General features: G+C 48.8%; 1 protein-coding gene across 2 annotated transcripts in view; it reads left to right on the top strand.

The window, feature by feature from the left end:
• LRBA (LPS responsive beige-like anchor protein) overlaps positions 1–14856 on the top strand; it is a 2244423-nt gene that overhangs the window by 1747230 nt on the left and 482337 nt on the right. For both annotated transcript variants that reach the window (XM_078676915.1, XM_078676916.1), the window contains exon 46: positions 7549–7668. In XM_078676915.1, the coding sequence (XP_078533041.1) occupies positions 7549–7668 (120 nt within the window). The remainder of the gene's footprint in view (positions 1–7548; positions 7669–14856) is intronic.

Raw genomic sequence — 14856 nt, 5'->3', positions numbered from 1 at the left:
CTGATGGTACAAATTTGTGGCATGGTGCACTGCAAAGGCTGTGGATCCCCTTTCGGACCCTCTTTCTTAGGTTCTTCTGTTTCTTCTATCTTTGAACCTGCAGTTCACGGTAGGCCACGAGCACTTTCAGTTTACCGTGCTCCCCTTCGGCCTTACCAGCACCCCACGGGTGTTCACGAAAGTGATGGCGGAGGTCGCAGCTCATCTGCGCAGATTAGGGGTTTCAGTCTTCCCCTAACTCGACGATTTGTTGTTGAAGGCAGGCTCGCCCCAGACAGTCGTCTCCCACCTCCAGACTACGGCCGACCTCCGGCACTCGCTGGGGTTCTCCTTCAACGTGCCGAAGTCACACCTGTGCCTCTCTCAGAAGCTCCTTTTCATCAGAGCGGTTCTGGACTCAGCGCAGTTTTGGGTTTATTCTCCTGAACAGCGGTTTCGGGATATTCAGGCTCTGATTCTGATCTTTCAGCCTTTATCCCGAGTTTCGGTCAGGTTGACGCTGCGGCTCCTAGGGCTGATGGCCTCCTGCATCCTTCTGGTGCATCACGCCAGGTGGCGGATGCGGGCTCTGCAGTGGGACCTGACGTTTCAGTGGGCACAGCATCAGGGCAACTGTCCGACCACGTCCGGATCTCAGAGGGCACTGCAAGACAGTTGCAGTGGTGGCTCACGAACCGTGATTGGGTCAGCGGCAGATCTCTCTCCCTACCCCAACCGGAGCACGTAGTGGTGACGGATGCGTCCCTCCTGGGATGGGGGGCCACATGGGAGAGAGGGAGATCAGAGGCCTCTGGTCTCCTGCTGAGTCCCGGCTCCACATCAACCTTCTGGAGCTGCTGGCGATCCAGCTTGCACTGAAGGCATTCCTTCCCTCTGTCCGGGGAAGTGTGGTGCAGTTGTTCACGGACAGCAAAGAAAGCTCCCTCTTGACCTATAACTACTTTACTATTGGGAAACCTCTAATGTAACAGGCATACATAGACTACATGTACGCTGCGACTATCGAGGATAGCTGTGTTGCTGGCGGAGCTCTGGGACGTGTGCAGACCATTGGAATCCGAGGCACCTCATCAGATGTACACACCATAGAAATCCTTACCAGAATTACCGCATATAAAGAAGAGAATCCGATTTAGATCCGTGGAGCACAATTTAAAATTGGGTGACCTCTAGTGAAGAAGAGACCCGTGATCCATCGAAAGGCTTTTATCAAGTGATCTCTGTTCAATAAAGGTAATGTTGTCCAAATCTCCGGAAAGTGACACCTAACAGGAAGTGGGACTTCATCTGTCTGGCCCCTTCTCTATCTGAGATTACGAAGGACGGTGGAGTATATTAATTATCTATCCCCGTACATCTAATTGAAATGACTTTTAACCTTTGGATGCTAGTCGAGGTCTGAAGAAGGCTTTTATGCAGCAATTTGAATAAAGAGATTATAAATCCAGGTCACGAGACACCCTGTTAAAATTGCCCCTGGCTGGTCCTGATGAAGGTGGTCTTTATTGCAGTCCTTCCACCGAAACGCGTTGGCCATTCCTTTACTTAAATCTAACCTTTTGGTTTTAGTGGACAACTGGTGTCAAACAACATGGTGTGCTTTTGGTTGTAGCAGAGTTGTGTATGAATAGGATGTGTGAGTGAGTATATGTGGTTGTGGTTCTCGTCCTGGTTTATTAATACTGTTTTAGTGTAGATAATGAAATTGTTAAAATGAATTTTTGTATATGTATCTTAAAAGAAACTATATGAAATACAGTAAATGATTATGTTTTTCAGAAAAAAGAAAAAATGTCCTAATGAACTATGATAAGATCTCTAAAATAAAAATGAATAAATAAACTAAAAAAAGATGTATATGTAGTCTATGTATGCCTGTTACATTAGAGGTTTCCCAATAGTAAAGTAGTTATAGGTCAAGAGGGAGCTTTCTTTGCTGTTTCTGGTTGTCTTTCCCCTCTACTCCCTGACCTGAAAGTATATTTGGAGGGGGTCCCTATTGCTAATCATTTGCAGTTGTTCACAGACAACACCACTGCGATTGGGTTCTGCAACAAACAGGGCGGGGTGGGGTTGTGGACCCTTTGTCAGGAGGCTCTGCACCTCTTATGTGGCTGGAACACCAGAGCGTCACCCTGTTGGTTCAACACCTGGCAGGTTCCCTGAACGCCACGGCGGTCGAACTCAGCCGCCGGTGAATGCTGGATCACGAATGGCGTCTGAACTCGGACGTGGGTCAAGGCCTCTTTCAGCAGTGGGGAGAGCCCTGGTTAGATCTATTCGCCACCGAAGAGAACGCGCAATATCATCAGTTCTGCTTGTTGGAATTTCCAAGGCGGCGCTCGCTCGGAGATGCTTTTCGTCGCGAGTGGAGATGCGGTCTCTTGTACGCCTTTCCGCCTATACCACTTCTGCCCAGAGTGCTGAAGATCAGGCGCGACCGGGCCCAAGTCATCCTTTTGGCTCCGGACTGAGCACGAAGATACTGGTATCCCGAGCTACTCATCATGTCAGTCGATCCTCCGATTCGTCTGCCTCTTCAGGAGGACCTTCCGTCGAAGCAGCAGGGGACGGTCCTCCACCCGAACCTGTCCAGCCTCCACCTCCATGTGTGGAGATTGAACGGCGGCAGTTGAGCCCATTTGACTTGCCACCTGAAGTCTGTGATGTGATTCTGGCAGCCAGGCGTCCCTCCACAAAATCGGTATATGCCTGCAGGTGCAACAAATTTGTGGCATGGTGCACAGCAAAGGCTGTGGATCCACTCTCTGCCCCCCCTTTCAGAGGTTCTTCTCTTCCTTCTGTCTCTTGCCCAGCAGGGCTCTGCTCTGGGCACTATTAAAGACTACCTCTCTGCCATTTCTGCCTTCTTGAGGCTTCCTGATCAGCCTTCTCTTTTCAAGTCCCCTGATGTAAATAGATTCTTGAAAGGCATCACGCACATGTTTCCTCCTGTTCCTTTCGTGATGCTTCAAAACCTGGTTCTCACCTATTTGATGTGCGCTCCTTTCGAGCCACTTCACAATTGCCCTCTTCGTCTTCTGACTCTCAAGACTGCAATCCTGGTTGCCATCACCTCGGCCAAGAGAGTGAGTGAGCTCCAGGCTCTATCTTCTAAGTCTCTTTTCCTTTCTGTCCATCCGGACACAGTTGTCTTGAAAACTCGTCCTTCTCTCCTGCCCAAAGTGGTTACAGCCTTTCATTTCGGGCAGTCCATCACCTTGCCCACCTTCTTTCCGCCTCTGCATCCCTCGAAGAAGGAAGAGAGGCTCCACCGTCTGGACCCAAAACGTGCGCTCTCCTTTTATCTAGACTGCACGCACCAGTTCCGGGTGGACGACCAGCTCTTTGTTGGTTACGTGGGCGCAAAGAAGGGACGGGCGGTGCACAAGTGGACTATCTCTCGGTGAGTCGTGTTGTGCATCAAGGTCTGTTTCTCCTTGGCGAAGAATGAGCCTCCTGTTGGGCTGAGGGCCCATTCCACTCGGGCCACGGTGGCTACTACTGCCCTGGGTCGGGGAGTCCCCTTGCAGGACATCTGTCAGGCAGCTACTTGGGCATCGCTGCACACGTTTACTAGACACTACTGCCTGGACAGCCAAGTCCGGAGAGATGGCTTTTTGTCGGCTGTTCCGTTCTCCAGGACCTTCTGGTGTGATCTTGTTTCGCAGACCCACCTCCGGGGTTGGTATTGCTGGGGTATCTATTCTAAGGTAAGGAATCTTCACACTAACCTGTTTCTTTAAGATGCACAAGTTACTTACCTTCGGTAATGATATATCTGTAAGAAACAGTAGTTAGTGTTAGATTCCTTACCGCCCCACCCATCCTCCCCGTTCTGCGAACTGATATCTAGGGTTAAGGACATCCCCTGTCATGGCCCTAGTTTCATGGCACCAGTGTCGGTCTCTGGCATGGCTCTGCATTCCTGGCGCGGAAAGCTATGTACAAGAACTGACGTCAACGCGCGAGGGCGATGTCTAAGTACTCCGGCGACGTCATCCCGTTCCGACGATCATGACGCCGACGACGGACGCGGAGCCGCAGACGACACCTACCGACTCACAGGGGTACTGCTACGCAAAACTTTCCGGTTCCAGTCTGACGCCTGGGGATATTTTAAGGTAAGGAATCTAACTACTGTTTCTTACAGATATATCGTTACCGAAGGTAAGTAACTTGTGCTTCAGGCATGTGAATCTATAAAAGCTCCAATACTGGAGTAAGAAAACATGTTTCTTAATTGTAACTGTAGTTCTCCAGTATTGGAAGCTTTCATAGATTCACGTGCGAATCACCCTCCACCCCTGAGAGGCTCACCTTGGATTTAGCAGAGAAAAGTGTGTATGGCACAAGTGCACGAAAATCTGAGGGGCAAAAGGTTCTCTCAGGAGTGTTCTAGAGGGTGAGGAGCTATGATTGGTGCAGGGACAAGTTTGGTCTCTTTTACATAACGAAGGTTATGGGTTGCAAAATGGAAATAGGCCTAGGCCTCTTTTCAGTTTGTTATCCAACTAAGCATTGCTTTTTTATATACCGGAGACTCCTGTCTCAACGACAAGGAATGATTCAGGCATGTGAATCTATGAAAGCTTCCAATACTGGAGAACTACAGTTACAGGTAAGTAACTTGTTTTCTTCCTGGCTGTTCATCCCTACAAGGTTGTCCTTTGCACTAGGCCTTCCTTTCTCCCTAAAGTGGTTACCTCTATCCCTATAGGACAGACAATCACTTTGCCCACCTTCTTCACGCCCCGCATCCTTCTAGAGAGGAGAGGCTCCACCGTCTGGTTCCAAAGCGTGCGCTTTCATTCTATCTGGATTGCACAAAACAATCCCGAATGGATGATGAGCTTTTTATTGGCTATGTGGGTGCCAAGAAAGGTCAGGCCGTGCTAAAGCGGACAATCCCTCAATGGTTTGTTCTTTGCATCAAAATTTGTTATTCCTTAGCGAAAAAGAACCTTCAGTAGGGCTGCATGCCCATTCCACCAGGGCAACGGCAGCCACTACTGCTTTGGGACGTTGGGTCCCCCTTCATGACATCTGCCAGGCAGCCACGTGGGCTTCATTGCACATGTTCACCAAACATTACTGGACAGTCCAGTCCGGAGAGACTGCTTCTTTGGCCGTTCAGTTCTCCAGGACGGTCTGGTGTGCACTTTGTTCGCAGACCCACCCCCGGGGTTGGTATTGCTGGGTTATCTATTCTAAGGTAAGGAATTCATAACCAATAGTCTATTTCAGATGAACAAGTTACTTACCTTCGGTAACAATATATCTGTAAGAGACATATATTAGTTATGAATTCCTTACCGCCCCACCCATCCTCCCTGTTCTGCGAACTGACTTCTACTGTAAGGGACCTCCTTTCAGGGCCCTAGTTTTGTGCACTAGTGGTCAGTGTCTTGCATGGCTCTGCGCTTCTGGCGTGGAGTGTCCTGTAAAGAACTGACGTCAGCACGCAGGGGCGTTGTCTAAGTTGATACTGCAACGTCATTCCGGCAACCATGTTGCCAACGACGAACGCGGAGTCGACCAACGCCACCTACCGACGTGCATGGGTACTGCTGAAGAAAAATTCTCCAGATCCAGTCTAACGCCTGGGGGTAATTCTAAGGTAAGGAATCCATAACTAATATCTGGCTCTTACAGATATATTATTACCGAAGGTAAGTAACTTTGATGAATTAGCAGCCAGATGTTTGGCATTTAGAATGATGTTGTTGATGTTGAAGTCAGAATTCTTGGTTGCCACCAAGGTGGGATCCCTGATCACCCATTTACAAAGATGAGTGGCACATTGTTTATCTCTCTCAAGTGTGTAGTCCCGCAGTCCCTTCAGTTCAAGAGGTGCATTAGCATGGCTACTTCCCATGTCTGTTCTGTCCCACCAGAACTACAATTACGGAGCTAAAACTTAGCTCTGCAATGAGTGGAATGAGAGTCTGGGAAATCAGACCGTTCTGTACAAACTCTAGAATTTTACTGGATGAACTTGAAGTAGTTAAAATGAACTAAACTGATGTGCATGTTGGGGTATTTTGAGTGAACAACATATGTGCTTTAACAGTACCTTCTCCCGACTTACTCATCAGGGATTGTAGACACTAGGAAACTCAGTTAGCTGTTTGGTGGTACCGAAAAGATGTAGTACCTCATTAAACATCACAAATGGGATAACAGCCCTTTGTCTGACTTCCCTAATTGTGCTGTGTAGTATTACATTAAGCTGTGCCAATTAAGTAGTTTCTTTTAATCTAAAAGTTGAACTCTGGGCAATACATATGCCTGATGGTTGACATTTGAATTCTAAGCTCTTACTCCTTACACTAACTCTATGAGAATCTTTTGGCTCCTCGGTCTCGCTACGCTGAGAGTCAAGTGAGGAAAGGATGTACTGAGCTCAATAGGACAGATCCCTGGACAACACTGACAAATGATCTCAGCCACCAGGGTTGGGGTCCAGTAGCTCCTTTCCGCCCCTCTGCTCCCCAAAGCAAGATACATCTGATTCCCCGGCCTACCGCTGTCCTTTGCAAAGAATAATCGGTGTATCATTTTACCATGCCTTCTCTAATACATTATAAGCAATAAGTACACACAGAAACAAGACATACCCCAAGTAATATGTGCTAGAACTCCAGTACATGCCCAGTATTTTACCACCTAATCAGACCTGCAGCAATGTACTGTTTTAGCTCTCAAAGGCAACTATGCACATAGCATTGTTCACGGATGTAAATTTAGAGGTAATCGAATCCTGTGGCTGAATTAGACACTGCGATGGAAAATCTGTCCAGAAATCCCAGATTAGTTTGCGATTATTGGCAAAAGAAATCACATCTATGTACCTCATTGTTCTAAAGAGGAACATTTATAAGTACCAACATGAATATGGCCGAACATCAGCCCTGCGTTGCACTAAAGTAAGGGACACCTCTCTGCGCCACCTAAGCCCTCGGTCTAAGGGAGATGGGTGTCCCCTCTGAATTTAACAGGGGACTTATTGTACCCATCTGTACCTCTGGCGTGTGCGTTCTTTTTAAAATTGTACAATGTTGTGTAGTTGAGGGTTAATGTTGACATAGTTCCAATGCTAATTCAGTATTAGTTTTTGCTGTTTACCCAAAAACGTTTTCTTGTGATACTTTCTTGTTCATATTTAGTAACTATCTAGTTCATATTTAGTAACTATCTGTTTAATCAAAGTCTAGAGCAAAACAGCAACAGTAATCTCTTCTAACAAATGACTTCAGAAACAATATTTACAAAACAAATGTTGATTTTTATTGAAACTGCTGAAAATAATATATCTGCATAAATTGCTTGGGGCAATAGGACAGTTTTTTTACAATTTTGTTTTCTAATCAAATGATAAGTACTAGGTGGAAAGTTAGACATACTCATGTTGAGGCTTGAATTGCTAATTGAGTAAATTACAATCTTTAGCCGTTACATTTCCAAATCAGATGCATAATGCTTGACTTGTTATTTTATACATGCAATCTCACTAATACCTTTATTGCATATATGTTGTTTTTGTAGGAACCATTTACTACTTTCTTCCTGAATCTGCAAGGTGGGAAGTTTGACCATGCAGATAGAACTTTCTCATCTATTTCAAGGGCATGGCGAAACTGTCAGCGGGACACTTCTGATGTCAAGGTAAAGGAAGAAAAACCTAGTTTAATAGGGAGAATGTTCTTGTGATAACTAATCTGCCTGGTGGTTTTAAGATAATTGAATATTTCCTCATTTGGTGAAGACTTTAATTTGAGCTGTGTATCATTAATACAGCAACTGTATTATATTGCATAGAGGATGTTATTTGTGGAAAATAGTTGTCTTTCAATGTTAGTTTTCTACAGAAATTAAGACAACAAAGTTGTTGGTTGAATAAATCCAGATTTACATATTTTTTCTTAATTGTGCCTTCATTCTAAGTCAACCACAACCATTTGCGGATCTCATGAAAAGAGGATATTATTTTTTTTAAAAGCACTGTAGACAATGTGCCCTAAAGCTTGTGTGCTTAGTGTTTAGAATTCCTCACTAAATAAGAGCTTTGAGGGATCCCTGAGCAGATATGGGGAATACATTTACCTGTGATGCCTCTTTTTTAATCAAAATATGGTACAGAATGTTGTTGAACCATTTTAAACACTAATGGAAAGGCTAATCTTGATGCCTTCAATGCTACAATGTATATTGGACCAATTGATGTTCTCTTCTGAAGACTGTGCTAAGCAGGCAAAACCTCAGCATGTGGAAAAATTGTCCACGCTTTAACCATGCTTCAGTAATAAGGAGCATGACTTCATGGCACCCTTGCCACCAGAGGTCAGCTGACTACTCAGCCCTTTTATGGATGGGGTTACGAATTCCATAAAGGATGCAGGAATCATGCCTAGCGTGCCGTCCAGTCGTCCCCCCCTCGCCCCTCCAGCTGCCACAGCCTCCAATCCACTTTAGCGAGCCCTCCACCCAGCACAGTCATCCTGTTGGTGGCAGGATACCCCAATGGAACAACATAACGTCCGACAAGTGGGTGCTCCAAATTGTGAAGAAGGGTTACGCCCTTCCAGTAGGATTCGACTTTCTGTTGCCGAAAAAGGATGGAGGACTTAGACCTATACAGGATCAGCGCCCTCTCAATGACTTTCTTCAGAAAGAGAAATTCAAGATGCTCACCTTGGCACAGGTCTTGTCTGCTTTGGAGGCTGGATGGTAGCGTTGGACTTGCAGGAACCTTATTTTCACATCCTCATTCTGCAAGCCCACAGGCATTACCTGTGGTTCGCAGTGGGCCACACGCATTTCCAGTTCACTGTACTTCCCTTCGTCCTTACTAGTGGCCCTCAGGTGTTCATAAAAGGGATTGCAGTGGTAGCAGCACATCTTCAGAGGTCAGGGGTTCTCATCTTCCCCACCTCTAGGACTGGCTGCTGATGACAGGCTCACCCCCAGGCAGTCATCACCCACCTCCACACAACAGCAACCTCCTGCATTCGCTGGGGTTCACTATCAACATACCAAAGTCACGCCAGTCTCCATCCCAGACACTCACTTTCATTGGAAACAGTGCAGTAACATGCATTCTCTCTGGAGCGGTGAGTCCAGGACATTCAGGCTATGATTTGATGTTTCAACCTCTGTCCTGAATTTCAGTGATACTTTCTCTGAGGATGCTGAGCCTGATAGGCTCCTGCATCCTTCTGGTGAAGTATACCTGATGACATATGCGGGCTCTGCAGTGAGACCTCAAGTCCCAGTGGTTGCATTATCAGGGGAATCTCTCCAGCCTAGTCAAGATTTCGATGGAGACTGCAAACAAAAATCTGCAGTGTTCGCTAACGAACCGCGACTGGCCCTGGGGCACACCTCTCTCTGTTTCCCACCCAGAGCTGACAGTGTTGACTGACACATCACTTCTGGGTTGGGGGCCATCAGTTAGAGCTGGCGATCACAGAAATCTGGTCTCCGGCAGAGTCCCAGCTCCACATCAACCTTCTGGAGCTGAGGACGATTTGCTTGACATTGAAAGCCTTCCTTCCATCCATCACAGGAAGGTTGGTTCAAGTGTTATCAGACAACACTGCCTCCATATGGCTTTGCAACAAACAGGACGGTGTGGGGTCTTGGACCCTGTGCCAGGAAGTTCTTCATCTCTGGTACTGACTGTTGCGACAGGACATCTTCCTGGTCATCACGAACTTGGCGAAATCTATTAACTCCAAGGAGGACGTACTCAGCCACTGACGGTTTTTGAATCACGAATGACATCTACATCCAGAGATGGTGCATGGTGTCTTCCAAGAATGTCGAGAACCTTGGCTTGATCTCTTCTCCGAGAAAGCAGAATGTCAGCACTTCTGTGGATTGAAGTTTACAAAGCAATTCTCGCTCTGAGACTCCATTCCGTTCAGACTGGAAGACGTAACTTCTGTGCACCTACCCGCTGATACTGCTCACGCCCAGAGTTCTTATAAAGATCAGGAGCGAATAGGTCCAAGTCATCCTAATCGCTACAGACGGGCAAATGGAGTTTGGTTACCCGAACTCTTGAACACAAACATCTGTCCTCTAATTAGGCTGCCCTTTCGGGAGGTCCTTCTGTTGCAGCAGCAGGGCAGGGTTCTATACCCGAACCTACACACATTCCCCCTTCAGGAGATTGAGCTGCAACAGTTAAAGGCCTTTGATCTGCCTCCTGAGACCTGTGACGTCATCTTGGCAGCCAGGCACCCCTCCACAAAGATTGTATATGCCTTCTGTTTGGACACATTTGTGGCTTGGTACTCCTCTTGCTATTTTGACCTTCTTTCAGCCACCTTGTCAGAGGTGTTGCAATTTCTATTGTCTTTAGCCTGGGGAGGCCTTGCCCTGGCATGGTTAAAGGTTACATTTCCGCCATATCAGCTTTTTTGCGGTTGCTGGATCAGCCCTCGCTGTTAAAGTTGCCTGTTGTGACTAATTTTCTGAAGGGTTTGCAGCACTTGCTTCGTCCTACCCCTTCCATAGTGGCCCAGTGGGACCTTAATGTGGTCCTAAGGCTCCTCATGAGCTCACCATTTGAGCCCCTACATAATTTTCAACTCAGGACTGCCTTTTGGTGACTGTTACATCAAATAAAAGGGTCAGCGAGCTTCAAGATCTTTCAGTTACCCCTCTGTATTCCAGCCTTTACCCAGGCAAACTGGTTCTTCTGATATGTGCCTCTTTTCTGCCAAAGGGGGTCATTCCCTTTCATGTCAGCCAGAATATCGCGCGCCCAACATTTTTCGCTCCGCCTCAACTTCTGAGGAGGAGATACTTCATCTCCTGGCACCATACTCGAGCGTCCTGCATTCAGATTACAAAAGATATTTTGTTTTTTGGTTTTGTGATTCTTAGATCTTAATTCTTCCTACATCGGCCACACCAAAGATCGGGTGGACGATCATCTCTTCGTTATGTTCACTGAAGCGAAAAGGGGCAGGGGGGTGCAGAACTGAACAATCTCTCACTGGTTTATACTCTTTTTCAAGATCTGCTACAGATTAGTTAAAAAGCAACCTCCTGAAGGCGTAAGGGCCTATTCCACCTGGGTCAAAGTTGCTGCTCCTGCATTAGCATGCGGGGTACTTGTCCTGGACAATTGGCGAGCAGCCACATGGACGTCCATTATACGGTCATGAGACACTACTCATTTCGCCCACTCGGTCTTCCAGGACATTTTGGTTTAGCTAATTTGCAGATACACCTTTGGGGAGGTATTGCTTCGATATCTTTCGTAAAGTGAGAGCAATCTATGCTTAAAAGTCTCTATCAGAAGAGCAAGTTCCTTATCTTCGCTAATGCTTTTACTGGTGAAGACTCCATCTAACCGCAGATTCCTCACCGACCCTCCCATCCTCCCTGTTCTGAAAACTGGGTTCTTTACCCCAAAGATCATATTAGACACTGTACACTGGTCAGGCATAGGTTTTTACGTGGCCCTGCATTTTTGCTGCATAAGTAATCATCATACAAACGGACGTCAGCGTGCTGGGGTGGCACCTATATGGGCACCAAAACCTCACTTCCGATGTGGACGATGCCAACGCGGAGCCGATCAACATCACCTACAGGTGTGCGGAGGTATTGCTCAAGGTTTTCTGGATCCAGTCTGATGCTTGGGAGGCTCTATCAGAAAATTTGTTACAGAAGGCAAGTAACTTATTCAACTTAGCCACATTTAAATATTACTGCTAATGGTTAATACAAAAATTGCCAAGTACTTGGATAAGTTCCACATACTGTGTTCTGATATAGCTATCTGATAGAGACTACTAGCCGCAGATTCCTTAATGTAGAATTATCCCCAGGCGTGAGACTGGATCCGGAAAACGTATTGCCACAGCATCCCTGTGCACCGGGGGGACGGCACGACATGACTCTGCCGTAACGTCGTCCGCATCCATGACATCAGCAAGGATACATAATTCCCAGAGCGCCTATTGTTTTACACGCTTTGGCGTTAAGTGGAACAGTGTGCCAGTAGCTTCGGGCTTCCAGACGTGTACCTCCTGTGCGCGTCCCATGTCGGCGACCGACCCTCACCCAATACTGCATGTGATGCCTGGGCGAGCACCACGACTCTGAGAGCTGTGATTCCTGCCAGCACCTTAAGCCTAAGTCATGGCGGGAGCGCCGGATGAAGTTGCTGTCGTCGCGCTTGTCCAGGTCTGTGTCATCCCAGCGTCCGTCCCCTACCTCGGAAGCAAGGAACCGCCGGTTTAGTCTGCAACATCGTGATTTGCCGCGGCCCCAAGGGCGTGGCTCGCCCGCTGGTAGGTACTTTAGTTTGTCTCCGAGGCCTTGTCCTCTTTTCGCGGTGAGCGCCTGCTCCCCCCAGGACATGCACCCCTGCCTGTTGCCTTCCTACCCACCATTTCCGGCTCCAGGTCGTAGGAGAGTGGTGCCTTCTAAGTGCGGTCCTTCGGGGCTCCCCTCTTCGGCACCTGGCGTCCCTACCTCGCCACAAATCCCTACGAGGCTTCCTGTGGTGTCGCTGGAGACCGGGCTTGCCCCCGAGTCCGACTCGGTCCTCTGAGTAGGCAGCTGCCTCACCAGAGACCGAATTGGCGCCGTTTCGGCACCAGGAGCCTTCCTCCCCGGCTCCGGTGGAGTCACGAGTGAAGGCAGGGACCTGGGGAGCTTTCCCGAGTTCCCCTCGGTCCTCGGCGCGGGCGGCTGCCCTGTCTGAGGCCGAGCCGGTGCCTTTTCGGCACCGCTCCCTTGTCGTTCTGACGCCTACCCCGCCCCACCCTCGTGGAGAGCACTTGTTGGCAGGAGTCGGCCCAGCGCCACGAGTGCTCACTCCAGTGCCGAGTGACGTTGATCTGGCGCCGGTGGCGGACTCCACAGAGCCGCGCCAGCGTCTGGTTCTGGAGTCGTCCCTTGAGGTCCCTCCTTCTCCAGAGGGCGCCGTATTATTGACTTTTTACCGTCATCTTTTAGGGAGGGCTCCTCCTCGTCCCCACGGCCTAAATCCTCGAACCCGTCTTTCCGTGGCTCGTGGATGCTTTTTCTCCCGGCCTCTTTGCCTCCTGGGGCTCCTCAGTTCCCCATTCATCTGTGGACCCCCCACTATTCCGGGGCTGGCCGCTTCCCCCTGGACATGGGGACGGACGGCTCAGCCTGCAGCCGTCGCCCACGGCGGAACGACTCTCTCCTCCCCGGCGCCCTACGGAAGCTAGTTTTGCCTTTGTTCGGGCCATTTCCACAGCCGCTGGTATTCTGCGGATGGGTGAATCTGTCACTCCGTTTCCTTCGACGGACAACCTTTTGGAAGTTCTCCACCAGGGCTCTGGTGGACGGGAGTTGTTCCTTCCCTTTGAAGCGTCACTCCACAATTCTCTTATGGGGTCCTGGGGCGCCCTGCCACGGGTGATCCGGTGCCTCATGCACTCCTGCATCCTCACCACCCTGCTCCACAGGACCCTGTCTGTCTTTCTTTCCACCCCTCTACTCAAGGCGCTCTTCTGCGGAATGCCTTTCTGTGTTTCCTACATCTCGGGAGGCCCGGTGGTTGGACTCATGTAAATGTAGTTGAGCTTATATAGCGCACAGCTACCCGCAGTGGGTTTCCCGGCGCTTGCTTAGGGAACCCTTCCTGATATTCCCCTGTGAGATAGCAGGGCATCCACAAGGTGAAAGTCAGGCATCCCGCCGCGAGGGGCCGTTGTGGAGATTAAGCAAGCTGTTGCCCAGAGTCGCAGAGTGTGAACCCGTCGGTCGAGGAGGCACCGGGGCGAGAATTATCGAGTCCGTGGAATTTTTAGCCCAAGACCCGCCGGGGCGGGGAATTGAACCCTGATCCAGGACCGATCTCAGATTCCGGGTCTGCCGCCTCTAACCCCTGAGCCACACTTCTCCACTGGACTCATGGGGGTGTAATGCCTTTGCTTCTTCTAGCGCTGCCTTGCGGGCGCTTAATACTTTGTGTGCATTGACCAGGGCTACTTCCAGTCTGTGGTACTCTGTGGAGTCCCTTCTTTCTCATGTCTCTCATGAGGGTGCCCATGTTGACCTACGAGCCATGTGTTGGATGGTAGGGAGGTGGCTGCATTTATTCTTCGTGCGGCCTTGGATGTTGCCGATGCTCTCGGTCGTGCTATGGCCACATCTGTGGCTCTCCGTCGCCATGCCTGACTTCGTGATGCTGTTTTTCCTGAAAATATCAGGGAACGCTTCGTTGATCTACTCTTTGACAGGGTCCTTTTGTTTAACATTCATGCAGACTCCGCCATTCAGCTTCTTCTTGCGGGGCTCCGTCCTCCTCCTCCTCCTACTTCTCCTTAGTAGGTGGTTTTGTTGAACCTCTGAGTCTTAGTGGGAAATTTTATTCCACTGCTCCTGGGATCTGGCGTTGGGGTGAACGTTACACTTTCTGTGAGGGATACTATGCCCTCTGGGTCCTTGGTTGGCCTACCTCTTCAGTTGGCTGCTGGTCCAGCCCCCTTTCGGCAGAGTGTTCTTTTTGACTGCTTACTAAGCCTTCTGTGGTTTCTGCCGCAGGTTTTCTATTTTTTTTCTCTGATGCAGGACTTTCTTCCCTAAGAGTGGTTCCAATACTTCTTTGGCCATATCCTACCCTACGTGGGGTATTCATAGCTATTAGATAGCCCTGTCTTACACTGGGAAGGTGTGGACTCCCCACTGTGGGTTCCTTGCCCTTCCTAATGTTGCTGTACGCCGGTGGTGCGTTGTCTTGGGCAGCTGCGACGTTGTGCTACCGTGTTTTTTGCCCTTTATCTGCCGTTTGTCCTGGTCCTCTGGTGTCCAGAGGGAATATTTTCCTGTATTGACGACTTGTTTCGTCCTACTTGT

The sequence above is a fragment of the Lissotriton helveticus genome, chromosome 2_1 (genome assembly GCF_964261635.1).
Source record: "Lissotriton helveticus chromosome 2_1, aLisHel1.1, whole genome shotgun sequence".
Taxonomy (NCBI): domain Eukaryota; kingdom Metazoa; phylum Chordata; class Amphibia; order Caudata; family Salamandridae; genus Lissotriton; species Lissotriton helveticus.
The sequence above is the reverse complement of the archived record's forward strand: the minus strand, read 5'-3'. Positions and strand labels throughout refer to the sequence as shown.